At 44.9% G+C, this 27040-nt stretch overlaps 1 protein-coding gene and 1 non-coding gene across 2 annotated transcripts; one reads left to right on the top strand and one right to left on the bottom strand.

Moving 5' to 3' along the window:
• Positions 1 to 1762: 1762 nt before the first annotated feature.
• PLPBP (pyridoxal phosphate binding protein) lies at positions 1763 to 20374 on the top strand. Its single transcript, XM_047091645.1, has 8 exons — positions 1763 to 1901; positions 4107 to 4214; positions 4293 to 4328; positions 4959 to 5034; positions 14629 to 14763; positions 16673 to 16815; positions 17214 to 17312; positions 18929 to 20374. The coding sequence occupies exons 1-8, from the start codon at positions 1803 to 1805 to the stop codon at positions 19058 to 19060; spliced, it is 828 nt and encodes a 275-aa protein (XP_046947601.1). The 5' UTR covers positions 1763 to 1802; the 3' UTR covers positions 19061 to 20374.
• TRNAT-UGU (transfer RNA threonine (anticodon UGU)) lies at positions 4648 to 4720 on the bottom strand. Its single transcript has one exon. It is a non-coding gene; the product is annotated as a tRNA-Thr (tRNA).
• Positions 20375 to 27040: the final 6666 nt, after the last annotated feature.

The following is a 27040-nucleotide window of genomic DNA, read 5'->3' on the forward strand; positions in this document are numbered from 1 at the left end:
AAAGATGACACCTGACCTATGAAGTTACTCCTACTTGTTATCGTAATAACCTATCACCTGGATTGTACATCCTTTAGCTCTGATGAGGTGTTTATGGTTTTTTAAATGTTTTCCAAATAGCGTGTCACTTTATGTCAGGTTCACCCAATGCTTCCTCTATACATCTCTTCAACATGATCTCCATCACTGTAATCCCTTTTGTTTCACCAGTGACCGCTGCCTAGCCCCAGACCTTTCAACTCCATATCTCTAGAGCAAAGGTCTATTATGTACACACCATGAATAATTATTCTAGTCATTTTTAAAATTTTTATCATTTTGTCAGGAGTAGAAATTATCAAGTCCAGAGCCATTTTGACAACCCTAATTTACAGATACCCCCAGTTACCTGTAAACAGAAACTTCCCCCAAAGTAGTTCTTGATGGCAAGCACCCTCGGTTCTGCTCAAAGTGATTTTCCGGAACACAACATATGAAATTTTATCTCAGTTCCTGGGGTCTGGGGAGATGGTAATAGAAGAAAGAATATTGCCCTTTATTTCCTGAAGATTTGAAGTAAGCCCAGTCACCCCAAGACAACCTGGGGGACGCACTTTGGCCCTTTCTCCAACATAATAGCGTCCCACTCCATCCAGTTGAAACGTTTGAGAATCTTTAAACAGTACAGCCAAAAGCACTTTCCGTAACAGAATTCTCTCTACCCACAGCACCTACTATTTCACCATCTATTAAACTTCGTATTTTACTGTGTTAGCCTTTACATTGTTTGGCTCCTCGCCATGTTTATGACCTTCACACTGCCCAGAGCTGGACACACAAGGACACTCAAGACTGGACTGAATGTGTGCGGAGCTCATGCTAGGCGGTCCAAGGCCACCTGTGCCCTCTGATAAGGCAGCGCTACCGCAGGTGGTCACCAATCTCTTGAAATAATAGATAGCCCGAACTAGGGCATGCGGTAAGTCAAAACTCTGCACCGGGTTTTGTAAATTACGTACGCTTAAAAAGATCTCAGTAAGGTTTCCTATTGGTTACATACCGAAACCTTACCTTGGAGGTACTGGGTCTTAACGTGGTGTTTAATGTATTCATTAAAATGTCTTACTTTTTCTGCGCCTATTGGTAATTCTTTGAATACATGTGTGGATCGCATCATATTGCTATTTGACAGCACTGGTGACAAGGATGACAAGAATAACCATATAATTGAATCGTGCCGTTTCCTCCAGAAACTGTTTTCTGTCTCTTAAGGGTTCCTCACGAGCCTCATCTGAGACACCAGCAGCCATGTCTCCGGCTCTAGCAGCTTCGAACCCTGGTCCCCGCGCACAGAAATCTTAGCTCACAGCTCTCTCAACGCCAGGGACCGGCAAAAATGTGGGTCTTTTAGAAAGGAACCAGGACCCCGGAACAGGCCGCGTTTTTTGCGTCAAGAAGCTCCCGCGGGGACGGGGACCGTGGCTCAGGCAGGAGGACTGGCAAGGGTTGCCAGGGGGCACCGGAACCACGTCAGGCCGGCCTCCCCACACCCACCCCCCGCCTCCGGAGCGCCGCCTCCAGAGCGGGGCCAGGCTGTCCCCAGTAAGCCCGGGGACGACCTCCCCAAGATGGCCGCCGCGGCGGGGTGGGGCCTCCCGCCACACTGCCCCCGTCCCGCCCCCGCGCTGCCCGGTGTCGATTGGGTGAGACGACTCAGTAGTGAGCTGCGATTGGGTCACACCAGACGTGAACTGGGCGGGACCGGAAGGTGGTCTCTGCCTGGGGGGGCTCCCGGGTCTGGGGCTCTGCGTTCGTCCCGGGGGATGTGGAGAGCTGGCAGCATGTCGGCGGAGCTGGGAGTCGGGTTCGCACTTCGGGCAGTGAACGAGCGCGTGCAGCAGGCGGTGGCACGGCGGCCGCGGGTGAGGAAGGGGACAGCGTGGGGACGGTGGGCTGCTGCTTTGAGGAGGGGGAAACACCTGCGTGGGAATGGGTCGTCACGGTGACGCAGAGGGGTCTCCCGGAGGGGCGGGAGCCGTCCTTCCGCCTTGACTTTGGCTCGGGTTGCAGAGCCCCCAAAACGCTTAGCGAACGGTGTCCTCAGCCACCTCGCCGTGAGTCTGTCCGGTTTTCTGGAGGTTGGCTTAGTTGGAGCAGAAGGTATCCACTACCCGGGAAAATGACCAGTCCCCCAGCAGCGTGACCATTGCCCGTCCCACCTCGTGTCGTGGCCAACAGCCTTAGCGGACAGGAGCAGCGCCAGTCCCGTGCCCAGAGGCTACAAGAGGAGACGTCTACTACAGGAGCACCCAGAGGAGGCCAGATCCCCAGATCACGTGTGTGGCAGCGTCTGACTGCTAGTAGGTGCTCAGGAACAGTCAGCTCCACCCGGAGGTGAAAGAGACGGTGGACGGGCCGGGTTCTGGAGACCCCAGAGCTGCATAGCACGTTTGGACTCGAGGGGGGCTGACATCCAATCCCAAGCAGTCTAGAGGGAGATTCCCCCCCCCCCCCTTCTAATATATTTTGTCTCCTCTGGGAATTTCATTAGATCAAGGGTCAGTGTCTGCTCCCCCTCACTGCAAGTTTAAGCCAATGGTGTGGAGTGAGACACAACTGAACAGAGAGGTCAGAGTTTCCCCCATCAAACATTTATGGTGTCAGAACTCAGAATGCTCTTCTGGAGACAGAAGATCTGTATCAGTGTAGTCTTTCCTTGGCTTACCTTGAACTAAGTCACTCAACTGCTGTGGCCCGGAGTTTCCTCACCTGGATAGGCAACGGAATGAGCTCTGACTGCCTTTTAAGCCCGCCCTTGGCATTAATGTTCTATGATTCTCGGCGATTCTCTAAGGAAAGCTAGGGATCTCCCTAATAAACATCACTCTGGGAAGTTCTCCCAGCATAACTCCACAGGTGGATGGGCCGCCTGTTCCACTTTTCTCTCTGGAAGTCATCAATTCGTCAACGTAATCCTAGGAGCTATGACGTGATCTCATAAAAGGCTGGTGATGCATCATCCCTCAGAAGGAAGCTGGAACTTTTTGCTAATGGATCTGAATCTTTAGAGCCTTTGAAAATACAGTGATTCTGTAAAAATTGCAGAGGGTCATCGGCTGTGTGAAAACTGAGCTATGTGAGGATAGGTGGATCTCTTGTTGCCTCTGTATAGATTTGGTTGCAACAGGAAGCCCTGCTCTTTACGTGATGGCCGTAAGAGGGCCATATGGGCCTAACCCTCAGTCCAGAGTTTGTGGTGTCCCTGCCTCAGTTCTGCTGCTGGTTCTTACTTAGATTGAACAATAAATTACATAGCTACCCTACACAGGCCACTTTTGGGGGGGGGGGGGCAATATTATTGAATATACCAGGACCAGAATGAGTTTCCAAAATTTAACCTTGGGGTTTCAGAAGCCAGAAGTGGTATCCCCTCTAGTCAGAGAGTAATGCCTTCCCTTAACAAACTGATTCTTAAACCTCCAACGTTGGCATTGCAAGAGCATCATCTGAAGAGTTTGTTTAAAAAGGAGATTCTCAGGGGCGCTTGGGTGACTCAGTCGGTTGAGAGTCCGACTCTTGATTTCAACTCCAGTCATAATCCCAGGGTCATAGGATCAAGTCCCACATCAGGCTCCATGCTGGGCATGGGACCTGCTTAAGGTTCTCTCTGTGTCCTTCGAACCCTCCTCCCCCACTTGTGCTCTCTCTCAAATTTAAAAAAAAAAAAAAAAATTTTTTTAATTAAAAAAAAAGGAAATTCTTAGACTCCAGCCCCAGAGATTCAGAGTCAGTAAGTCTGGAGTGGTACCCAGATGATGCTGATGCAGTTGGTCAAAGACCGCATTTTAAAGAAATACTGCTTTTACTTACCTTCCCAGGTCTCCTGAGAGAGAACTGTGTTTTGCCAGGTATTAAAGTAGCTACCATATTAGATTTGGATGCCATGCATTTGAAAGACATTTGATCAACATTATTTGATGCTGGTCCCCCTCCAGTATAAGAATAATGGAGCTTACCAAATGTCAAGTTAAGACCTATGCCAACTGATCCTACAGGGTCTATCTTATAGAACTCACTGGAATAATATTCCTAAACGTTCACCCATTGGGCTCTTTCTCTCTTGGCAGGATCTCCCAGCCATCCAGCCCCGACTAGTAGCAGTCAGCAAAACCAAACCTGCAGATATGGTGATTGAAGCCTACAGTCATGGCCAGCGCACTTTCGGGGAGAACTACGTAAGATCCCTTTTCCAAACTCCCTTTGGAAGAGTTGTGATTGCCAGGCTTCTCACTTGTTCTGTTTTTACCCTTCAGGTTCAAGAACTGCTAGAAAAAGCATCAAATCCCAAAGTAAGTGAATATCTGAATTCTTGAGTTTGCATCTAATCTTGGCTCCGCAGTTGAAAGTTAGACCCTTGTTGGTGGTTGGGTTTTATAGCAAGGTTGACTGGCAGTAGAAATGTCTCCATTCACCTCGAGCTCCAAATAAATCTCAGCTAGATTTTCTTTCTTTATTAAAACTAAGACTATAGTCATTTCCTTTGCAGCTTTTTGGATATGGTAATTTAGGAGCTTGCTATAATCCTGGATCCTCTGAGATTGGAAAGCTTTACTCAGTTCATCTTTCTTGGGGTTTTTTTTCATTTTTTGTTTTTTAAAGAAGTCTCCACACCCACCATGGGGTTTGAACTCATGACCCTGAGATCACAAGTCGCATGCTCTACCAACTGAGCCAGCCAGGTGTCCCATAATCAGTTCGTTCTTAATGGATGATATCTAAAAGATGGAGGGAGCTGATGGGAATAAGGAAGAGGAACAGAGCAGAAGCCTTAGGTAGTAGTATCCTTAGGAGCCCAGCTGAAGAGGGTGATAGCAGTTTATTGCATAGACATGAGAAGTCAGAAGGGAGTGTGTAAGGTATTTGAGCCGGCATGGCCTTCGTAAATTCTGAGTCAGACATGGTTACCTTTTTTCCTTCAGATTCTGTCTTCGTGTCCTGAGATCAAATGGCACTTCATTGGCCACCTACAGAAACAAAATGTCAACAAATTGATGGGTAAGATAAAATTCTAAACATGAAGACAAAATTTCTCTATCATTATACTACTTATACTACTTTCTGTGAAAAAGAGAACAGCTTTTAGAATAGTCCTAATTCACCGTTTGTGTTTTGGAGTTTTGGGGAAAAAAATGTTAAGTGCTTAGTATAAGGAAAAAGCCTCATACCAAGAACAGAATGAATTCACCATTGACTGGGTTGTATGTACTTGGAAACCTACCCTACTTTGTGTTAGGTATCATTTGGTAGTCTTCCAAATAAGTTATAAGGAATTGTAGCCCATAAAATTATTCATTGGGCAAGGGAGACATTTTTCTCCTTTTCCCTCTGGATGTAAGACTATGGTAAATGAAATATAATAATATACAGTAAATCAAATACAGTATATATTGTATATAAAATACAATATACAGTAAAGTACAATTAAGAATTAACTACAAAAGAACTTAACCATATGACAATGACATGTGGAGATCTGTCTGAGGAACTGAATACTTACTTCTCTCAAAGGTTTCTAAAATAACCTGTATTTTTTTAAGCAGCTTTTTTGAAGTATAATTGACCTGTAGTAAATTGTATATATTTAAAGTGCACAATTTGATTAGTTTTGATGTATGTTTGTACTTGTAAAACCATCACCACAGTCAAAATAGTGAACACGTTCATCACCCCAAAAAGATTCCTCATGCCCTTTGTAATAACCCCTTCTTTCCGCTCCTCCCCACTCCCCTCCTCCAACACTATTTACCTGCTTTCTGTCACTGTAGATTAGTTTACCTTGCTAAGAGTTTTATATAAATGGAAATATAAAGTATGTACTTTTTTTTTGTCTGACTTCTTCCACTCAGCATAATTATTTTGAGGTTCATCATGTTGATTTGTGTATCAGTAGTTCACTCCTTTTTACTGCTTTATCCATTCACCTACCGATGGACACTTGGGTTGCTTCTAATGTGGGGCCATGACAAATAAAATTGTTATGGCAGTGGCGGAAAAAAAGCTGCTATGAACATCTTTGTATGGACTTTTTTTTTTTTTAATATTTATTTTTGAGAGAGAGAAGAAGAAAGACACAGAGCACGAGCAGGGGAAAGGCAGAGAGGGAGACGCAGAATCTCAAGCAGACTCCAAGCTGAGAGCTGTCAGCACAGACCCCAACGCAGGGCTTGAACCCATGAACCGTAAGATCATGACCTGAACTGAAGTCAGACGCTTAACCAACTGAGCCACCCAGGCACCCCATATGGACTTCTTCTTATCTCTTAAAGTAAATACCTAGGAGTAGAATGGCTGAATCTCACAATAAGTATATGTTTAATTTTTTTTTTAATTCTGAGAAAGTACACATAACATAAAATTTATCACCGTTAACTATTTTTAAGTATTCAGTTTAAAGGCATTAAGTACATTCATATTGTTTGCAGCCATCACTACTTTCTATCCTCTAGAACTGTTTTCCTCTCTCAAAACTGAAACCCTGTACCCATCGTGTATGTTTAACTTTCTAAGAAACTGCCAAGCCATCCTCCAAAGTGGTTGTGCCATCGTACATTCCCACAAGCAGTGCTCAAGTTCTTCCACATCTTTGCCCACACTTAACACAGTCAGTCTTTTAATTTTAGCCGTTCTAGTAGGTATGTGGTAGTGTCCTTGCATTGCCTTAATGGCTTATGATGTTGAACATCTTTTCATATGGTTGCATCTGTTTATCTTCTTTGATGAAGTGTCTGTTGAAGTCTTTTGCCATTTTCTAATTGGATTTTTTTACTTTTAAGACAGGAGAATTCTTTATATATTCTGACTACTAGTCCTTTATCAGATACATGCTTTGCAAGTGTTTTCTTCCACTCTGTTGCTTGTCTTTTCATTCTCTTAACAGTGTTTTTTGAAGGGCACAAGTTTCTAATTTAACGAAGCCCAGTTTATCAATACTGTGCTTTTGGTGTTGTGTCTAAAAAATATTTCTCTATGGTTCAAGTCACAGATTTTCTCTTAGCAGTTCTATAGTGTTCAGTTTTATATTAAGCTTCATTATTCACTTTGAGTTAATTTTGTATGTGGTGCAAGGTATGATTCCAAGTTCTTTTGGTTTTCTGGGGTTTTTTTTTTTGCATATAAATATCTAATTGTTCCAACACTACTTGTTGGAAAGTCCGCCCTTTTTCCATTGCATTCCTTTGTACCTTTATCAAAAATCGATTATCTGTGAGTTTGTTGCTAGACTATCTACTCTGTTCCACTGATCTACTTATCTACTTTTACACTGAAAGCATGATATTTTGATTCATGGAGCTTTATAATTCTTAAAATGGAGTACTGTTAGCCCCCAGCTTTGTTCTTTTTCAAAGTCATTTTGGCTATTCTAGATCCTCCCCATTTCCATATAAACCAATTTGTCCATTTCTACCAAATATATATATGTTTTATAAATATATATATATATGTTATATATATGTGTTTTATATATATATGTGTGTGTGTGTGTGTGTGTGTGTATATATATATATATATATATGTTATATATCAAAAGCCCTGCCAGGTATTTGAATTAGGATTGTATTGAATCTATAGATCAATATGGGGAACAATGACATACTAAAAATATTGAACCTCCCAACACATTAACAAGGTATAGCTCAGTAGTTCTTTAGGTCTTCTTTATTTTCTCTCAGTAATGTTTTGTAGTTTTCATTGTGCAGGTTTTCTTCATCTTTTTTCTGATTTATATCTTTGTTTTTCTTATATTTTGATGCTATCTATTATACTGTTATTGATTCTGTTTAATTTCTGATTGTGTGTTGCTAATATATAATACAGTTGATTTTTGTATATTCATCTTGTATACTGCAACTTTGTTAAACTCACTTGTTCTAGTAGCTTTTTTTGCAGATTGCATATAATTTTCTACGTAGACAATTATGTTATCTATGAACAAAGACAATTTACTTCTTCCTTTCCAATCTGGATGACTTTTATTTCTTTTTCTTGCCATATTATACTAGCTAATACCTTCAATACGATATTGAGTAGAAGGGCTAAGAGTGTACATGCATGTTTTTCATGACGTGCTTTATCAGAAGGAGAAATTTCGCTTCTAATCCTAATTTGCTGAGAGGCTTTATCAAGAATAGATGTTAGATTTTGTCAAATGCTTTTACTGCATCCATTGAAATGATCCTACAGTTTTTCTCTTTCAGTTTATTAACATGTTGAATTACATTTATTGATTTTCTATTGTTAAACCACTCCTATATTCCTAGGGGTGAGCTCACTTGGTCATGCAGTATTATCCTTTTACTATAATGTTGCATTTGATTTGTTAAGTTTGTTTAGAATGTTTGCATCTAGGGGCGCCTGGGTGGCTCAGTCAGTTAAGCACCCAACTCTTGGTTTTGGCTCAGGTCATGAACTCATGGTTCATGGGTTCAAGCCCAGAATTGGGTTCTGTGCTGACAGTGTGGAGTCTGTTTGGGATTCTCCTCTCTCCCTCTCTCCCTCTCTTTGCCCCTCTCTTGCTCTCTCTCAAAAACGAATAACTAAACTTAAAAAAAAGTGTATGCATCTATAGTCACAAAGGACATTGGTCTGTAGTTTTCCTTTCTTATAATATCTTTTTGTAGATTTGATAACAGGATAATGCTGTCCTCATAGAATGAGCTGGGAAGTATTCCCAACCCTTCAGTCTTTTGGTAGAGTTTGTGTGGAATTGGTATTGTCTCTTTCCTAACTGCTTAGTAGAATTCACCAGTGAATCCTGGAGTTTCTTTGTGGGAAGGTTTTTAACTGTAGTTTCAATTTTATTAATAGATTTAAGACTATTCATATAATCTGATTTTTCTTGGGTGAGCTTTCAAGGTTCAAGGAGTTTGTCCATTTCATCTAGAGTAATGAATTTATGGGGCACCTGGATGGCTCAGTTGGTTAAGCATCCGACTTCAGCTCAGGTTATGGTCTCGCAGTTTGTGAGTTCAAGCCCCATGCTGGGCTCTGTGCTGACAGCTCAGTTCCTAGAGCCTGCTTCGGATTCTGTGTCTCCCTCTCTCTCTGCCCCTCCCTCACATTCTCGCACTCTCTCTCTTTCTCTCAAAAATAAATAAGCAATAAAAAAAAATAAAGTAATGAATTTGTGAGCATTAGGTTGTTTGTAATATTCCTTTATTATCCTTTTAATATCTGTAGGATCTGTAGTGATGTCAGCTGATTCCTGATGTTGGTAATGTGTGTCTTCTTTTTTTTTCCCCTAATCCATCTGGCTAGAGGTTTATCAGTTTTATCAGTCTTCTCAAAGAACTACTTTTAGTTTCATTAATTTTTCTCTATTGTTTTATTAGTATATGTTATATAAACAAAAATAATTATGTATTGTGGGATTTATAACATATGAAAAAGTCAAAATGCATTGCAACAATAGCATACAGAATGAAAGTTAAGAAATAGAAGTACACAATTATAAGGTTCTTAAACTATATATGAAGTAGTATAACACCACTTTAAGGTAGACTATGCATAAGTTCAACTTTAAAGCAACCAATAGGGGCGCCTGTCTGGCTCAGTCAGTAGAGCACATGACTTGATCTCAGGGTGTAGATTGGATGTAGAACTTATTTAAAAAATAAAATAAAGCAACCAATAACACAGAGAATTATAGCTAATAAGTCAGCAAAGGAGATCAACTGGAATAATAAAAAAATTTGTGAAATGGTTTCTCATTGTGGTTTTGATTTGCATTCCCCTAATGACGAATGAAGTTGAACATGTGCTTGTTGGCCATTTGTGCATCTTCTTTGGAGAAATGTTTATTCAAATCCTTTGTGTATTTTTTAATTGGGTTTTTTTATTATTGAGTTGTAAAAGTTCTTTATATATCCTAGGTACCAGGCCTTTATGATGTATATCATTTGCAGATTTTTTTCTCCCATTCCATGGATTGTCTTTTGACTTTCTTTATGGTATCATTTGTAGCACAGAAATTTTTCATTTTCATGTACACTTTAATGTAAAATGGACATTTTAAAGTACATTTAGTGTACTTTGTCTCTTTTTTGTGTGTGTGGCATGTGCTTTTGGTGTTATAGCTAGGAAATCCAAGGTCACGAAGATTTTTTTTTTTTTAATAATCTCTATGCCCCATGTGGGGCTTGAAGTCACTACCCAGAGATCAGGAATCACATGCTTTACCAGCTGAGCCAACCAGGTGCCCCCAAGGTCACCAAGATTTACTCCTGTTTTCTTCTAAGAGTTTTATAGTGTTAGCTCTCACCTTTGGGATTTTTTGAATTCATTTTTATGTATAACCTAAGGAAGAGGGAGGTGCAACTTCATTCTTGTCCGTTGAACTGTTTGCACCTTCACCTATATTTTTCAGAGAAATGTTTGCTAACTATAGAATTCCAGCTTGACGGTTTTTTCTTTCAGGACTTTAAAGATGTCACTCCACTCTCTTCACTTACATTGTTTCCAGTGAGAAATAGGATGTCATCTTTATCTTGGTTCCTCTGTATGTAACGTGTTTTTTTTTCTTCTAGCTACTTACAAGATTTTCTCATGATGACTGGTTTTGAGCAATTTGATGATGATGTTTCCTGGTGTAATATTTTCCACATTTCTTGTGCTTGGGGTTCATGGAGCTTCTTGGATCTGGAGTTTATAGTTCTCGTCAACTTTAGAATATTTTCAATCACTGTTTCTTCATATATATGTTCTGCCTCCCCACTCCCTCCCCACCACAACTTCTCTTCTCCTTTGGGGACTCCGGTTACCTGTTTGTCTGCTTGAGGTGTTTCGGCAGCTCACTAATGCCCTTTTAATTTTTATGATTTTTTTCCTGTTTCATTTTGGATAATATCTTCAAAGTAACTGATCTTCTTTGGCATTGTCTAATTTGCCATTAATTCCATCAGTGGATTTTTCATCTCCTACATGTGGTTTTCATGCTAGAAGTTCAGTTTGGGTCTTTTTTAAATATCTCCCTGTCTCTCTGTATTTTTTAATAGATGGCACACAGTTATGGTAACTTTTAATGTGCTGTCTACTGATTCTATCATCTTTGACAGTCTGGAACAGTTTCAATAGATTGATTTAATATATCATATTTTCTGCTTCTTTGAGGCTTTCAGTGCCTGCTTTTTTGGTGGGGGGATAGCCAAACGTTGTGAATTTTCTTGTTGGGGGCTGGTCAGTTTTGTATTCCTATAAATATTTTTGAGCTTTTTTGGAACACAGTTAAGTTACTCGGGAACAGTTTGATCTTTTTAGGTCTTGCTTTTAAGATTAGTTGGTGTGACTGGAGAGAGCTCAGTTCAGGGTGAATTATTCCCCATTTCTGAGACAAGGCCCTCTGTATACTCTAGCCAGTGCCCCATGAATCCTGAATGTTCCAGCCTGTCTGATGGAAACGGGCACTATTCCATGCCCTCTGTGAACATCAGGCACTGTTTCTTCTAATCTTTTCAAATAGTTCCCTCCCCAGCCCTAGGTGATGCACGTGCCAGTCTGTACCCAGCTGAGTTCTGGAGGGGAGCCCTTTTCAAATCACCGGTGATGCCTCTGTATGCAGCTCTCTCCTCTCCCGAATTCTGTCTTGTGAACTCTAGCTGCATAGTCTTTCCATATTCTTAGCTCATGTCCTCATCCTAAGGCCCACGCTCTTCCTCTCTTCCCCTTTTCTGCAACACATTCTAGAAACTCTCCAGGAAAGAGAGGTGGGGCAGTCACTTCATGTGTTGCTCATGTCTCAGAGATCACTATGTTTCACTCCATGATACACAGGTCTTGTAAACCATTGTTTCATATATGTTTCACACATTTTGTCCATTTGGTTGTTCAGGTGGAATGGTCACTCTGGTCCCCGTAGTTACTCCATCTTGTCAGGAAGTAGAAGTCTACTACATTATTCTTAAAAGCTATTTCACACTAGGTATGGGGGAAGTAGAGAGACTATTTACACTTAATAAATCGCAGCAAGACAATCAGCTTTTTAATTTGAGAAATAATTAAATTAGCTTCCCTTCCTCACAGTGTAAATTCCAGCTAGATTAAAGAATCCTAATGTGAAAAATCAAAACCCTAAAAGTGTTAGAAGAGGGGCACCTGGGTGGCTCAGGCGGTTAAGTGTCCAACTCTTGATTTAGGCTCAGGTCGTGATCTCATGGTTCATGAAATCAAGCCCCTCATTGGGCTCCGCCCTGACAGTGTAGAGCCTGCCTGGGATTCTCTCTCCCCCTCTCTCTGCCCCTCCAGGGCTCGCGCACTCACACGCACTTCCTCTCTCTCTCTCTCCCTCTCTCCCTCTCTCTCTCTCTCTCTCAAAATAAATAAACTTTAAAAATAAACAAGTATTAAAATAAAACATAGGAAAATATTTTTATTTTTTCAAGCTGGTGAAAGGCCTTTCTAAATAAAGCATAAAGTCTGGAAACCATAAAAGAAACAACTAGCACATTTGCTTACACAAAAATTAAAGCAAAAAGAAAGCACAGATTGGTAGTAAAATAATAGTTTTTAAAAGGGAAAGAGGTTAATGTCCATAATGCATAAAGAACCATGTGTATATATTTTTAATCAATGAGAAAAACATAGGGGAAAACGAACGGGTCATTTACAAGGATAAAAAATACAAATCCAGGAATGAAGTGAAAAATGCTTAACCTCAATAAGAGAAATGCAACACACAATAAAAAATTCTACCTTTCACCAGTCAGGTTTGCAAAAAAATTAAAAAGCTGCTAACATGCAGTGTTTTGAGAGCATGAGTAAGTGAGCACTCCACATTTTGCCAGGAGGACTCTAAAATGGTAGGGCTTTTTTGAATTTCTCATATCCAATACAATTTAAATTGTGCTTCCTCTTTTAACTAGTAATTTCAATTCTTGGACTCATGCAGCCTATAGCAACATGTATAAGTGTGCAAAGGCCTGTGTGTAAGCTTTGGGTTTATAGTAAAAAAGAAACAATGTCTATTAACAAGAACAATGTTAAATAAATTGTGATCATCTGTTCTGTGGAAGGATGCAGTTGTTAAAAGTACAGGTGGGTTTATGGTACTGATGTAAAAAATCTCCAACATGTATTGCTAACTGGAAGCAAGCAACCCATAAAACATTTAGTAGGAGCCAATTTGTATGTTATTTCAAAAAATAACAGGAAATTCTATGTCTGGGGAGTGTGTGTGTGTGTGTTCGTTTGGATGGAAATACACTAAAATAGATCTGGAAGAATCCTTATCCTAGCAGTAATAGTGATAGTTTCTAGGGTGAGAGGCTTGGAGTTTTTACTGCATATATTGCTTTTACTTCTATATTGCTGCTGTTTTTTTTTTTTTTTCCAACATCAAGCATGCATACTTTCAGTCTCTTTTTTAAAATATATGTAAGTTTTTAAGTGAAGTAGCCTGAACTCAAATTCAGTATGAAGAACATGGAGTCAGTTTGCCATCATTTCAAGTCACAGCTATAATATTTGTTAATTTTGTAAACTGGAATAAACTTTATCCTTTCTGAGCCTCAGTTTCCCCATCTGTAAGATGGAGGTAATAATAGTGTTTCATGAACCATGATAAAGATTAAAAAGAAATGGGTGCCTGGCTGGCTCAGTCACAGGAGCATGTGACTCTTGATCTCAGGGTTGTGAGTTTGAGCCCCACGTTGGGTATGGAGATTACTTAAAAATAAAATCTTTTAGGAGGCCAGGATGACTTAGTCGGTTAAGTGGCTGACTTGGTTTCAGCTCAGGTCACGATCTCATGGTTCGTGAGTTCAAACCCTCCATCGGGGTCTGCGTTGGCAGCATAGAGCCTGCTTGGGGTTCTCTCTCCCTCTCTCTCTGCCCCTCCCCTGCTCATTATCTCTCTCTCTCTCTCAAAATAAACATTTAAAAAAGTTAAATAATAGAATAAAATAAAATCTTTTTAAAAAATAAAAATAATTAAGAAAAAGATTAAAAAGAAATCATGCATATACAACAGTTAGCAAATTGCCTGGGGGATTTCAGTGTTTATAAATGCAAGCTGCTGATGCTGCTTCTGTCTTTGTCATTCTTTATCTGGGCAAGACTAATACTTCATTTCACATGCATCTCTGGAAACGAAGATGGCTTTGATGACGTCAGCATCTCCCTTAGCTCTCCGTATTGAGGTCATTCTGATGTCCTTGTTGAATGAGAGCACCCCCAGCGCACAGTTTAAGAACATGGTGTTAGCATGCCAGGGAAGCACTTTGGCCTCCGTTGGTTATCCTCTCTTTATTGTCATCTTGACCTGTTTCTCGCTGTGTGAGCTGCGATTTAGTCGGATCAAGCCTGCTATTAGGAATCTCTGCAATTCCCGACCCTTAGGAAGCTCTTAGAGTTGGCACGCTGCCGGATTGTGGTGCGTCACCGTTCCCCCTGTTCGTCTTCTCTGATTAGATAGCAATGGGCCGACATCCGAACTCACATCTAGTAAAACTGTCACGTGAGTCTTAGCAGAACTGAGACTTAACTGTCTTGTTCTTTTTCTGGAAAACTGTCTTCCCATCTGCCAAGTCAAATATTGGTTGCGCGTTGCTTGCCACACTGGGACGAGTGGAGAATTACCTTGCCTCTTTCTCATTACAGCTGTGCCCAATCTCTTCATGCTGGAAACTGTGGATTCTGTGAAGTTGGCAGACAAAGTGAACAGTTCGTGGCAGAAAAAAGGTTCTCCTGAAAGGTTAAAGGTTATGGTCCAGGTTAACACCAGTGGAGAGGAGAGTAAGTGACCAGACCTAACTATAGATTTTTCTTCCCTTAGGATGGTTGAAGGTCAGCAAGAATGGCAGGCCTAAGTATCTGATAGCTAAGGTTATAGAAGGAAATCATGGGCCTGTAAGTAAGACGTTTCATGCCTGTAAGTAGGATCTAGAAGGCACAGTGACATCTAAGCCCATCCACATATAATTCTTTCATAACATCATGGGTTGTTATTTCTTAATTTTTTGATGGCCCAAAATTGGACGAGTCAGGAAGGGGATTGTGACTTTGATTTCCAGAAAATTCCCAAAAGTCACCATCACTCCTAAAAGAGACGGCATAGTTACCTGTATAACACTTCTCCAGTGTTAAAAAAAATTTACTTAGCATAATCTTGGGAGAGAACAGAAGAAAATCCCGTGAGCACCCATTAATGAATACCTTCAAGGGGCTTGCGTTAACGTTGTAACCTAGTGAACAGAACTGGAGCTTTGAAATCAGATCTTGGGTTTGACCTCCAGCACTGTCCGTCATAACTGTGGGTTAGTTACCTAGCCTCTCTGTACCTCAGTTTCCCTGGTGGACAGTGCTGTCATAATGATGCCTACTTCAGAGGGTGTTGTAAGGATTATAAGTCTTAATGCGGGCAAAGCTGTTGGACTAGAACCCCACCCATCTCACTTGTTAGCCACTTGATTGAGTGTTTACAGATTAGTCGTTTGCTTATGACCATCAGACCAGTGTTCATCAAACCGTAATATGAAGGAGCACAGCGCCAAGGCTATTTTCTAGATGGGCCCTCAGGTCAGGCTTCCCGGACTGAAATCCCAGTTGCACAGTTTCTAGTTGTATGACCTTGGAAAAGGTACTTAGCTTTCCTGTGCCTCAGTTTCCTCATCTGTGGAAGGGGGATAGTAAGAGTACTTACTTCATAGTTACTGCATTAAGTGAAAGGCTCTTAGGACTTGGCATGTGTACCTGGCAGAGAAGTGTTCTGTAAATTTTAATAATTGTCATTATTTCTACACATATCTAGATTATATCTTACATTACCAATATAGGTAAATCTGAAACTGACTTCAGGTCAAGTCTGTGACATCATTTCTTGGTAATTAGCTATAATTTGCTATAGTTAAAGATTAAAGTGAATGTTCTTAGCATCTCCATTTGATAAATGAGGGAAAGAGGATATCAATATTCCTTATAACTGCATAACAAATAATCATTTGCTGCAGATTCCTCCTCTAGTTGTTAATTGGCAAGTTCAATTAAATTTTGAAAATATATAGTGAAACCCGTGTGATAGATACTTTATTTTTAAATGTTTACAGTCTTGGGGCACCTGGGTGGCTTAGTCAATTGAGAGTCTGACTCTTGATTTTGCCTCAAGTCATAATCTTCATCAGGCTCTGTGCTGACAGCATGGAGCCTGCTTGGGATTCTCTGTCTCTCTCTCTCTCTCTCTCCCTCTCTCTCTCTCTCTCTCTGTCCCTCCCCCACTTGCACTCGCTGTCTAACTAAATAAATAAATATTTAAAAAAATAATAATTTAAAATGTTTACAATTCTAATAAATTAATGAAACTGTAGAAATACCAGAACTAGGAAAAGAATCCTCAGATAAATCTGGTGTTTGGCAATGTGAGTCTTGTTGGTGTCCCAAGAAAAGCAGTGTTTTTTCTCTTCCCTGTACTTTAGCTGTTCTCGGCTCATGTCACTGAGATTCAGATGGTTATTATTCAGAAGGGAAGCAACATAGACAAAGACCTCAAAAATTAGGTTACTCTTTAGGACTTGAGGATATGTGTTTTTCAAGAAGTCCTCTTGTCCGAGAGTCACCTCCTCTGTTACAAGGAAGGGATGGAAACTGAGCCTTCCTCTGGCTACTTAAAACATTTTGGTACAAGTGTCTTCTGTTTCTCTTTGTGAAGGTAAACATGGCCTTTTGCCTTCAGAGACAGTAGCCATGGTGGAACACATAAATGCCAAGTGCCCCAGCCTGGAGTTCGTGGGGCTGATGACCATAGGAAGCTTTGGACATGATCTTAGTCAAGGACCAAACCCAGATTTCCAGGTACTGGGGTCCAAGGATGGCGGGATTGCTCATGCACTAGAGAAGCATCTGAACGAAATGCTGTTGCAGGGCTGGCCGTTGTAATAAAGTTGAAAGCCCTCCCAGATATTGCCTGTCGGGTATCATGACCCTCTTCTGAACTCTCCTCAACTCCCCTTGAACCTGGCTAAAACACAGTCTCTAGAGAAAATGAGCTCTTTTCCTCCTTTCCAGTGACTGATCATTGTTTTGAAAGTAGGAGCATTTGCTAAAAAACTTTAGGTAACTTCTGGAAATTTGGACAGGCCTTGAAACCACGAAGAACCAATAGTCTTTGTCAGAGATGTTCAGATTCAGCCACTCTCAGACACCCTTGGAGAAGGCAGGAGGAAATAATGTGACACTTGTCCTTCTGTTAGGCGTTACTGTCCCTCCGAGAGGAGCTGTGTAAAAAGCTCAACGTCCCCACTGAGCAGGTTGAACTGAGTATGGGCATGTCCATGGACTTCCAGCATGCGGTAAGTGTCCTCCTTGCCCTGTCCGCCCAAGGGGAGGGCCCGAAAGGCCGCAGGAAAGCAATGTTTGCCGGAGAAACCTTCGAAACGCCTCATCATGGCAATAGAGCAGCCAACAGCAGTGGCCCTCAACTGTCCCAACATCCCCCACCCCCTTCTTTTCTGAAATGAGATGTATAGAAATTACAGCCTGACACATAACTCTCCTAAACTCCATCTAATTCCCTAAGGGGATTCTAAAGAAAAATCAGAAGGGGCACCTGGCTGGCCCAGTTGCTAGAGCATGCGACTCTCGATCTCTGGGTTGTGAGTTCAAGCCCCATGGTGGGTGTAGAGATTACTTAAAAACAAATAAACTCTTTTAAAAATTATAGCTCAATTTCTTATTTTTCTTTCTTTATTTTTGGGGCACCTGGATGGCTCAGTCGGTTAAGCATCCGACTTGGGCTCAGGTTGCCATCTCATGGTTCGTGAGTCTGGGCTGTGCGCTGACAGCACAGAGCCTGCTCTGGATCCTGTCTCCCTCTCTCTCTGCCCCTCCCTGGCTCACTGCTTCGCATGTGCGCGCTCTCAAAAATAGACTTTTTAGGGGCACCTGGGTGGCTCAGTCGGTTAAGTGTCCGACTTCAGTTCAGGTCATGATCTTGTGGTTCACGAGTTCGAGCCCCACGTCGGGCTCTGCGCTGACAGCTCGGAGCCCGGAGCCTGCTTCGGATTCTGTGTCTCCCTCTCTCTGACCCTCCCCCCATTCATGCTCAGTCTCTCTCTGTCTCAAAAATAAATAAACATTAAAAAAAAATTTTTTTTTTAAGTAGACTTTTTAAAATTATAGTTTAATTTCTTATTTTTCTTTCTTTCTTTGTTTTTAAGTAATCTCTACACTCACTGTGGGGCTGGAGCTCATGACCCTGAGATCAAGAGTCACACGCTGTACCGACTGAGCCAGCCAAAGGCCCCTAAACTGTAATTTTTTTAAAAAGCATCGCACCGTATAAATGTTTGGGCACGGATGTGTGACAGTGAGTCCTAATGAAATAGTCTGGAGTTCATCTTACGGGTAGATTCACAACAGCTGTAACTATATGCTGAGAGAGATGTGTGGCTCTGGAACAGTAAATAACTTGATCAAGTTCTAAAAACCAAAGTGTCAACCTCACTGTGTGTATCCAGTAGTTGCAGTCTCGGAAAATCATATATATCAAAACGGTGCAAAAATGCTTTGTGTTTATAAGTGAACTGGAATTCGGTCCCGTGCTCAAACAATTACAGGGAGGTTTTTTTCTTCTGACAGTGGAACGTTAGAAAGGGGTGTGGGCTGTCAGACAACCCTTCGTTGTGCCACTGTGTCTCAGTCACACAGGGTGACACGTCTTAACAGCCCCAACTCAATGGCAGTCATGTCCCCTAGTCACTGTGACAGCCAAGGAAATCCTGACTTCTTAAACACACCCCTGGAGGTGCTGTTGTCCCAAAGGGAACCCCTGCCCTGCACCCCTCTTCAGCTGCCTCATCCTTGTTCTTCATAGAAGCCCCTCCAAAGCCAGAACGAGAGTCGGGACTTCAGCATTTGCTGCATGATTTTAAACTCAGCCCTTGATACTCTCTCTTCTTTCCCACAGATTGAAGTAGGATCTACGAATGTCCGAATAGGAAGCACCATTTTTGGAGAGCGAGATTACTCCAAGAAACCTGCCCTGGACAAGTCCCCGGCTGACCTGAAGGCCCCAGTGGAGGTGGCCCAGGCACACTGAGCCCAGGCACAGCCAGCCGTGGCTCGTGGCCCGTGGGCCTGTCCAGGAACACTAACTATGCACTTACCTGGTCTCCATTTTGGTATTCCCCGTGTCACAGCACAGCCATGCTCTCCTTGTGACCTGGAGAGAGCGCGCTAATGATTGTGGGTGTTGATGGGAACCGTGTGTACTTGGGATCTGACATAAGAAGCTCACTTCAGGTAGTGGCTTTGGATTGGGTTTGAGAAATCCAGACACTTCTGCAAAACAGGTATCAAATCAGTAGCCAGGAATCGAGTTCAGTATTGAATCCTGCCCAGGAGCACCAACCAACCCACAAATGCCTTCCCCAGGTTAAAATGTGGTCACTCATGCCTATAATCACCGAAGTGAGAGGGATTCCCATTTGTCATCCACGTTAATGGAAAGTCCCTTCATGCAGACCCCCTACTGAGTAATCACCTTTGCTGCACTGGGGCAAAGTGATTTCTGCCCCCAGGTTTGACTCCACTCAGTAAATATTTGTCCCTACTCTGGAATGACAGTGCAGGTAACTTCAGGAGCTGGCTCAAGGTAGTGCTGCAAACCCAAATCACATTGATCAGAGGTTATGTCATTGGTTACCTCGGTGGTCCCTGTGGACCCTGAAAACTACAGGGGTAAAATAAAGGGACTTGGGCCTTTCGAATATCCTCCTGAAGAGACAGGGCTCTCCTTAATGAGAATTAAATGCTATGATTTGTTCTCCACTCTAATCCTCTTAATGGTGATTTCTTATCTCAAAGGCCAGTGACTCCTTCTCAATCTCTAGGCAGCCTCAAAGACCAGCCCCACAGTGAGTGTAGCTCCCCAGAAACTCCTTTAAGGCCAGTTCAGGCCCACAGTTCCAACAAGGCCTGGCTTTGAGGTTCCTGTTCCTGCAGAGCATTTTCCAGGCACCTCTAAAGCCCTTCCTCGTCCCCACTGTCCTGCTATATATATAAGCCAGAATTTGGCAACTTCTTGATTGTTAATAAAGTAGCAGCAAGGTCTTCAAACACCAGAAAGCACAATTCTCAGATATCCATAACAGATGACTTCCGTCTGGGTGGTTTATTTTCTAGATGTTTTTTTCCTTATTTATTCAAGCCCCAGTCTTCATTTTATGAAATAACTTTCAGAACATGATGCTGCTGCTGCTGAATGTAATTTTGTAAAACTTAAACCATTATGATTCCTGCACTGTTTCAGTCAGAGCTATAACATGTCTCAGAGTCTAGTAAATAAAAATGTGAGTTTGAATTATACCATCTGTGCCAATTACAAAGCAATTAAAAGATTTATTTTTTATGACCCTGTGTAACGAGTGAGTATTAACAGGAGCGGGGCATTGGAACCAACAGGTAGCAGCTGTGCCCATCACTTGACATTGTGCCAGCCTGTCTTCAGAGGAGGGCTTCCCTTGAGTCCCAGATGCAGCCAAAGCCACACAGTGGATGAGAGAGCAATTCTGAACTTCTAAAGGCAAGAAAAGGAAATGTTGGCATTTCAGGAATTACCAAAATCAAGAGCTTACTAACCTCTTACTGCAAGAACCTGTATTCTAAGTGGCCTCTAGATGGCGAGATTGGCTAACCTGTGGGCAAGCACCGGGGTTCCCAGCTCAGCAAATTTCCTGGGAGGGGCCCGTCACCCTTAGTCTCACCTCTTCAGAGAGCAGGAGTGGAGGCCAAAGAGCACGATTTTTCCAAGTGATGTGACTGACTCTTGCGGCGCCGCTAGGTTCTTCCAGATGCCTCATTTCTTTGCTACCTGGGCTAGTGGCCTGACGGTGGCCGTGGAGCACTTTGGGAGAGGGGAACTGGTCTAACTAAGCTTAATAAAGAACTCTCTGGATTGTGCCTAGAGATTGAGAGCAATGAAAGAGGCGAGCCAGGGCCTGATCAAATGCAGATAAGGAAAGGGAAGCCACGGTAAGTCTGTCCAGTGTACCCACAGCGGAAAGAAAATTGAACAAAATTGTGACTTTGGTTTTGTTACACGTGACAGGCAGCAGGTAGAACACTCCCAGATTTTCATCAGATCAGTGAGCATCCCCAGCAAGTTTCCCGGGTCCCCACAGCATGCTGTTCGGGGCTGACCCGCCACTCAGCCTAGCATTCTCTGTGCCACCAGCTGCCAGGGCCGGTGTCTGCCTCAGACGGTTTGGATGCTCAAAGGCTCCCAATTAGCCCGCAAGGCTTTGTCCTGGAAAACTTCCTCCTAGTTTCCAGCTACTGCCTCTCTATTACTCGAATCATACTCTGCTCCCCGCACCTCACTTTCTAAACATTCCAGGCACATAGAGTGCTCTCCCCTATATTCTCTCATTTTGCCCTCACAGAAGTTGGTAGGATAATTTAGGCTACATGGTGGTGTCCCTTTGTGGATAGAGTGCTGAGTCTCAGAGAAGGTTCTGCACTCCTTTTTTATTTTTTATTTTTTTAATGTTTATTTATTTTGGGAGAGACATTGGGGAGGGTCAGAGAGGAGAGACAGACTCCCAAGCAAGTTCCACACCATCAGCGCAGAGCCCGACACGGGGCTCGAACTCATGAACTGTGAGTTCATGACCTGAGCAGAAGTCAGACACTTAACCGACTGAGCCACCCAGGTGCCCTGCACGCTCTTCTGAGGGTAGAGTGGGTCAGTGGCAGAGCAAGAAATAAACTCCGGGCTCTTGATTCCCAGTCCAGAGCAGGCTTATAATGATTGGTAAGCGGCATATTCTTAGATCTATAGGTTTCAGTTAAGAGAAGCATATTCCCGTTAAAGAACTGTATGCTTTTAGTCTATTGCAGTTGTGCAAAACTGACACATCTTTAATGCAGAACAAACTCTGAAACCACAAGCAGTGAGGATGAGCAGGGAGGAGAGAATTAAACCCAGCCTGAGTGGAACCCAGCCTCTCCCTTCTGTCATCCTGTTTCCCTAACACACATCTCCCCCCTCCCCCCCCCCCCCCCGCCCAGATTCAAACTATCCCATGGGCTGCGAGGCCCAGATCGGGTCGTGCAGAGCAGTGCCCTTTTCCCCTTTGAGCCAGACTGGCAGGAAATTGTGTTCCCCATGGCTACATGGGGGAATGAGGTCAAATGGGACATTCTTAAAACCCAAGGCACTTTCCTTCTGAAAAGCAGTGGCCCCGTGCTTCCCACCAAAGCTCTGCACAGGAAGGACTCGCCCACCAATTCCTGAAGGGCTGTGATAAGGGTGGGTGTCGTCAGTGGTGCAATTGGAACTGATTTGCTGTGGGAACTGTGACCGTCTTTACCATGAAATCAGTCGAATTGCTATTACATCAGCCTCATGACTAAGGGCAAAAGAATCCAAACTGTCCACCAAGAAGTTGTACTAATCTGCCCTCTCCCTGCAAGAAGCCTATAGGTAAAAAAGAAAAGGGCTTCCTTTTCCAGCCAGTTTGCATCAATGGGCATCCGCCGTGGCCGTGGCCGTGTGATGTTGAGGGGCTATACACAAGGTAGGGGGCCCTTGAACTTCACCTCCTCTCCTTTAATCACTTCAAGGGTGCAAGAGACCTCAGAGCTAACACTCTTTGCCTGGTAAAGTCCAGCACAGATGAACATTTAAAATGGAATATGCTAGGGACTAAGGGGAGGGGGCTTTGGGTACCTTTCTTGTATTTCAAATAGGTTTTCCGAGCTCACAAAGGAGCAGAAGCCACTCCTTGGGTGCCTGAGTGCCTTCCTAAGCTGCACTCCGGGGGCTCCGTGCGCCCCCTGCCAGGACCTCCCCCCCACTCCGCCCCACCCCGCCCAGGCGCCCCAGCTCAGCGCCGCCCTGAGGCTCTCAGGCTCCGCAGCAAAGCTTGACCCAGCTGCCAATCTCCACAATAAAATCAATGTGTGACCTTACTCGCCAGCTGTACCGAAGAAACTAGCACAAACCAGGGCCAACTTTGAAGCCAAGAAGGGAAGATGAGAAGTTGGGAGAGAGAGAAAGAGGGGGGAAAACTTGGCTGGACTTGAAAGGTGTCTTGTCTGTCTGTTCCCCATTAGGCGCAATCCTTTTGCAATCTGCCGCCTCGACATAATTCTCTTGACCAGAAACTCTCCAGAGAGATAGTGTCAGAAGGAAAAACAAACAGAATAGCATCTCTGACAGCAAAGTCACTTAAAAACCTATTTGGGGGAGGGAGGGGAGAGAAGAGATGTCAGCACGTAGGGGAGGGCGCTCCACAGCAGGCCACGTGTGCAGACACGGCTTACCCTGGGAAGGGACAAGGACAGGAAGGGGAGCCCAGGCGAGGACAACCCCAGGAAGGGAGACTCCAAGTCCTCTGCCCTACGAGCCGAGCCCCTCTCATCAGAGATGCACTTTGTCTGGCTTTCTCACCTGTGCCCTCAACACCAGAATCCACAGTGCTGGGCTTTTTATGGCCCCGTGATGCACCGAGAGAGATTCAGAAGGACTGTCTTCGGGGGGTGGGGGGAAAGTGGTCCCAACCTCTCCTGCCTCACTTTCCCATTGCTGACTGCCACCTGCAGTGGAAGGCTGAGAACCCAGCTCTCCCCGTAAGCCGGCAGTCAACTCCCCCCGGCAGCAAAGACCCTTCTCCCCAAGACCCTTTGACTTGACTTTGAGCTCAGCCACCTAGTGGCCTAGTGTTGGGGAAGGCAGGCCCCACCCTTCGCCGGCGGGAACCCAGAGGGTAAGGAGTCGGGGTACAGGGGCAGGAGAGGGCACAATTCGGGGCTCAAGTTTCTGGGGCAGGCGTCCTGTTATAGGAGAAAACTTTTTTTAAAGGGAAGAAAAACTAATCAGAAAAAAGAAGCAAGAGCTTTTCCCTGCCTTTCAGACTTGTTTATTACTAGGATATCTGATTTCAGCAGAGGAAGCCGGCACTGAAGCAAGGTTTTTATTGGCCGTGAGCAAGAGGAATTCAGGGTTTGCCTCTGATTTGGCTTCCCCAGAACAAGCAGCGCTGAAGAGTGCTCACTCGCTGCTTTCATGGAGCAGCTTGGTGCTTCGGGGGCCCCCAGAACTCCCGCTTTCTGCAGCATCGACTAAAATCCCCTTTGGAGAATGAGGGCGGAGCAAGGGGCCCAGCATGGAAGGTGGCCTCGTAAACATTTCAGGGAGGAGAGCAAAATCTTAGCTTTTAGTTAAGAAGTTCTGAGAGTGGCTCCAGGGGTGCACGAGTGAGGCTGTGCTCACTGCCCCCTACCCCGGTGGGGGGGAGGGTGGGGGGAACCGGAGGAGGGAAGGTCTGGTTTGGATGAAAGCGCGGTGTCTCTAGCTGACAGGGCCAGGCAGGCTGCAGTCGGAGGGCCTGATGGTTTCAATGTGTGGGGCAGATAAAGCCAGGATCCGCAGGGGCAGCCTCCGCCAACAGCTTTCCTCAGCTGGGGCGGCTGGCCCCCGGGGAAGAGATTACCAGCTGGGCCTCAGGCTGGAGGGGCTGCCGCTGATCCCCCAGGGCTCCCCACAGACACCTCCGTGGACCAGACAGCCCAGCCGGCTTGGTCTCACCCTAGTCGGGCACAGCCTTCCTGCCTCCTGCTGGCTTCCGAAGACAGGCGTCTCCTCCACCGGAGAAAGAGGGCGGGTGTCCCTCCATTTGGGGGGGGGGGGGCCTCTGGGTGAGCCCAGCCCTCTCCCTGTCTCCCCTTTTTTCCTTCTTTGTATCCTGTCTCTACTCACCTTGGCCTCTGATCCCTTTCATCACCCTTCCCCCACAAACTGCCTGCAGGTGAGGGCAAGAACCTCAAAGCCGAGGTCTCTCAGGGTCCCTGCTTTGCTTTCCTACTTGACCTGGCTGCTGACGGTGTGAGGACTTTGGGGCCTGCAGGGACTGTAAAGGTCCAGGTTTGGGATGCATGTGAGAGCCACCTTCTTCCTCTGCCTGGGCCTGGGTCTGTGTGCCTGGTCACGGGCCTTCTCCCAGACTGAATGTGCGTCTCGGCCGTGGTGTAGGCTGTCCACAGTATGGCTCTGTTCACCTGTGAGGCCCAGGCCAATCTGGCAGCCACTGTGCCCCCGAGAGTCCTGAGCTGACGCCCAAGCCTGGGGCGGTGGCGGGGTGGGGGAGGGGGGGCGGGCGGCGACGAACAGGGCTCTCACTGTGTCTACTTCAAGGAGCCCAGGCATCAAAAGGACATTATGCATTTGATTTGGGAACATGCTCACGGGGAGAAGAGCTGCAGAAGTGAAATGAGAAGGCCCACGCCAGGGGTGGGGAGCAGCTATTGCCCACAGGCACACACACGTGCACGCGTGTGTACCCATGCGCGCGCACGCACGCACAGAGCCAAAATGCTTGCTCCAAGACTCTGGCACCAGTCTGTCTGGGTTTGACTCCCACATCTGTTCCTCACCAGTCAAATTCCCTTCGGCCAAAGACTTAACCTCCTTGGTGACTCAGTTTCCTCATCTGTAAATAGCGGTGATATTAAACTTTTTTGAGAGAGAGAGAGAGCACTTAAGGTGGGTGGGGGGGGAGGCCTCGATCTCATGACTGTGAGATGATGACCTGAAACAAAATCAAGAGTTGGCCACTTACCCAGGTGCCCCAAGGTGATAGGAAGAATGACTGCCTCCTGGTGTTGTTGTGAAGTTTAAATGTGATTAAGGCATCAACGCCATCTTAGGGTCGTCAGTTCAAGCCCCACGTTGGGTGTAGAGACTAGTTAAACATAAAAAAATCAAGGATGCGTATTTTTTAATGCGATCCAGCATGTGAAACGCTGTATACAGAACCTGGCACATAGTAAAATCTCAGTAGACATTAGTGTCCCTGTGCTGGACCCAGCCCGCTTGGGCTTTGCGGTCTGCCTGAATCTCCATGGAAAACCGGGGTGGAGTCCTGATGGACCCAGCAGATAAGGGCTGTCGGGAAAACTGTTGCCTTCCTTCATAAATGAAACATGATCCTCTAAGGCTGAGGAGGAAGGGAGACCGTCCAAGAGGCAACTAACTCCTGAGCGCCCGCAACCAGCTGCCCTCATGGGCATCTCACTGAGTACATAAGGAAGCTGGACACAGGGAGGTTAAGAGGCCCCACTTCCCCTTAACAGGCTGCCCGATCCGGACACCCAAGCCTTCGCTTCCCTTCCCCATAGCTTTAAACCAAAGACCCAGCTAGGGACTGGGGCAGAAAAACAGCCAAATCAGCCCCGAGTGAAACCAAAAGTAGATACGCTGGCTCACACACCCAGGGCACTGAGACTCCAGTGACACACCCAAACTCCCTGAGCGCAGTCCCCAGGAGGGAGGCCCAGGGAGGGGGCTCCTCCTTCGATGTCTCTCCCAACCTCCCCCTCCATGGCCACAGGCCTGCCAGGGCCCCAAGGCAGCCTGACAGGTCTTAGGGAATAGAGCCTCATCTCCTGCACGGAAGTCTGACCTTGACCGTCCAGGGGGGTGGGGTGGGGGAGAGGTTTAGGGTGCACAAAGTGGACAGGAAAGGAAAGGAAAGGAGGAAGAAATGACAGAGAGAGGGAAAGAAGCAGAGGGAGATAAGAGAGACAAAGGCCAAAGGGCCAGCCCAGAAATCCCCCATGGCCAGCAAGGCATCAAGAGGACAGCTGCTTCAGGGAATTGGGGTCCCATGCAGATTACAAGCCCAGCCTGCCAGGCTGCAGCTCAGCCGTAGATGTGTGTTAATGAGGCTCCCCGCAACTGGAGGGGCTTCCCACACACTCCAAGTGGGCCAGAGGGACCTGCGGGGACAGGCCATGGTGCTGGGAGAGGGTGACGGTGACCCAGAGAACCAGGTTTGAAAATCTATGGAGAGCCACCAGCCTGAAGGCAGCTCCATCCAGTGGAGAGCTGTTGGGGGCGCTCCTGAAAGCTGAACCTGCAAAGCCACCCTCAGCCAGAGGAACGACCCCCCCCCCATCCCGGGGGACTAAAAAGCTCCCTCAGTGGCTTCATCAACAAAGAGCATAGACTAGAAGCAAACCCGGGTGAAAGCCGCCTCCGGGGAGCTGGTTTGGGAGGGGACTGTTCCTTTTCATT

Source organism: Lynx rufus, unplaced genomic scaffold (genome assembly GCF_022079265.1).
Source record: "Lynx rufus isolate CCGP_SWC_20201006 ecotype Redwood Valley unplaced genomic scaffold, mLynRuf1.p SCAF_3, whole genome shotgun sequence".
Lineage (NCBI taxonomy): Eukaryota > Metazoa > Chordata > Mammalia > Carnivora > Felidae > Lynx > Lynx rufus.

Bases quoted from the DNA above. Each gene is read 5' to 3' on its own strand.
- PLPBP (XM_047091645.1), top strand. From the start codon at position 1,803: ATGTGGAGAGCTGGCAGCATGTCGGCGGAGCTGGGAGTCGGGTTCGCA. The intron at 1,902-4,106 runs GTGAGGAAGGGG...CTCTCTTGGCAG, and splicing joins CGGTGGCACGGCGGCCGCGG to GATCTCCCAGCCATCCAGCC. The intron at 5,035-14,628 runs GTAAGATAAAAT...TTCTCATTACAG, and splicing joins AAATGTCAACAAATTGATGG to CTGTGCCCAATCTCTTCATG.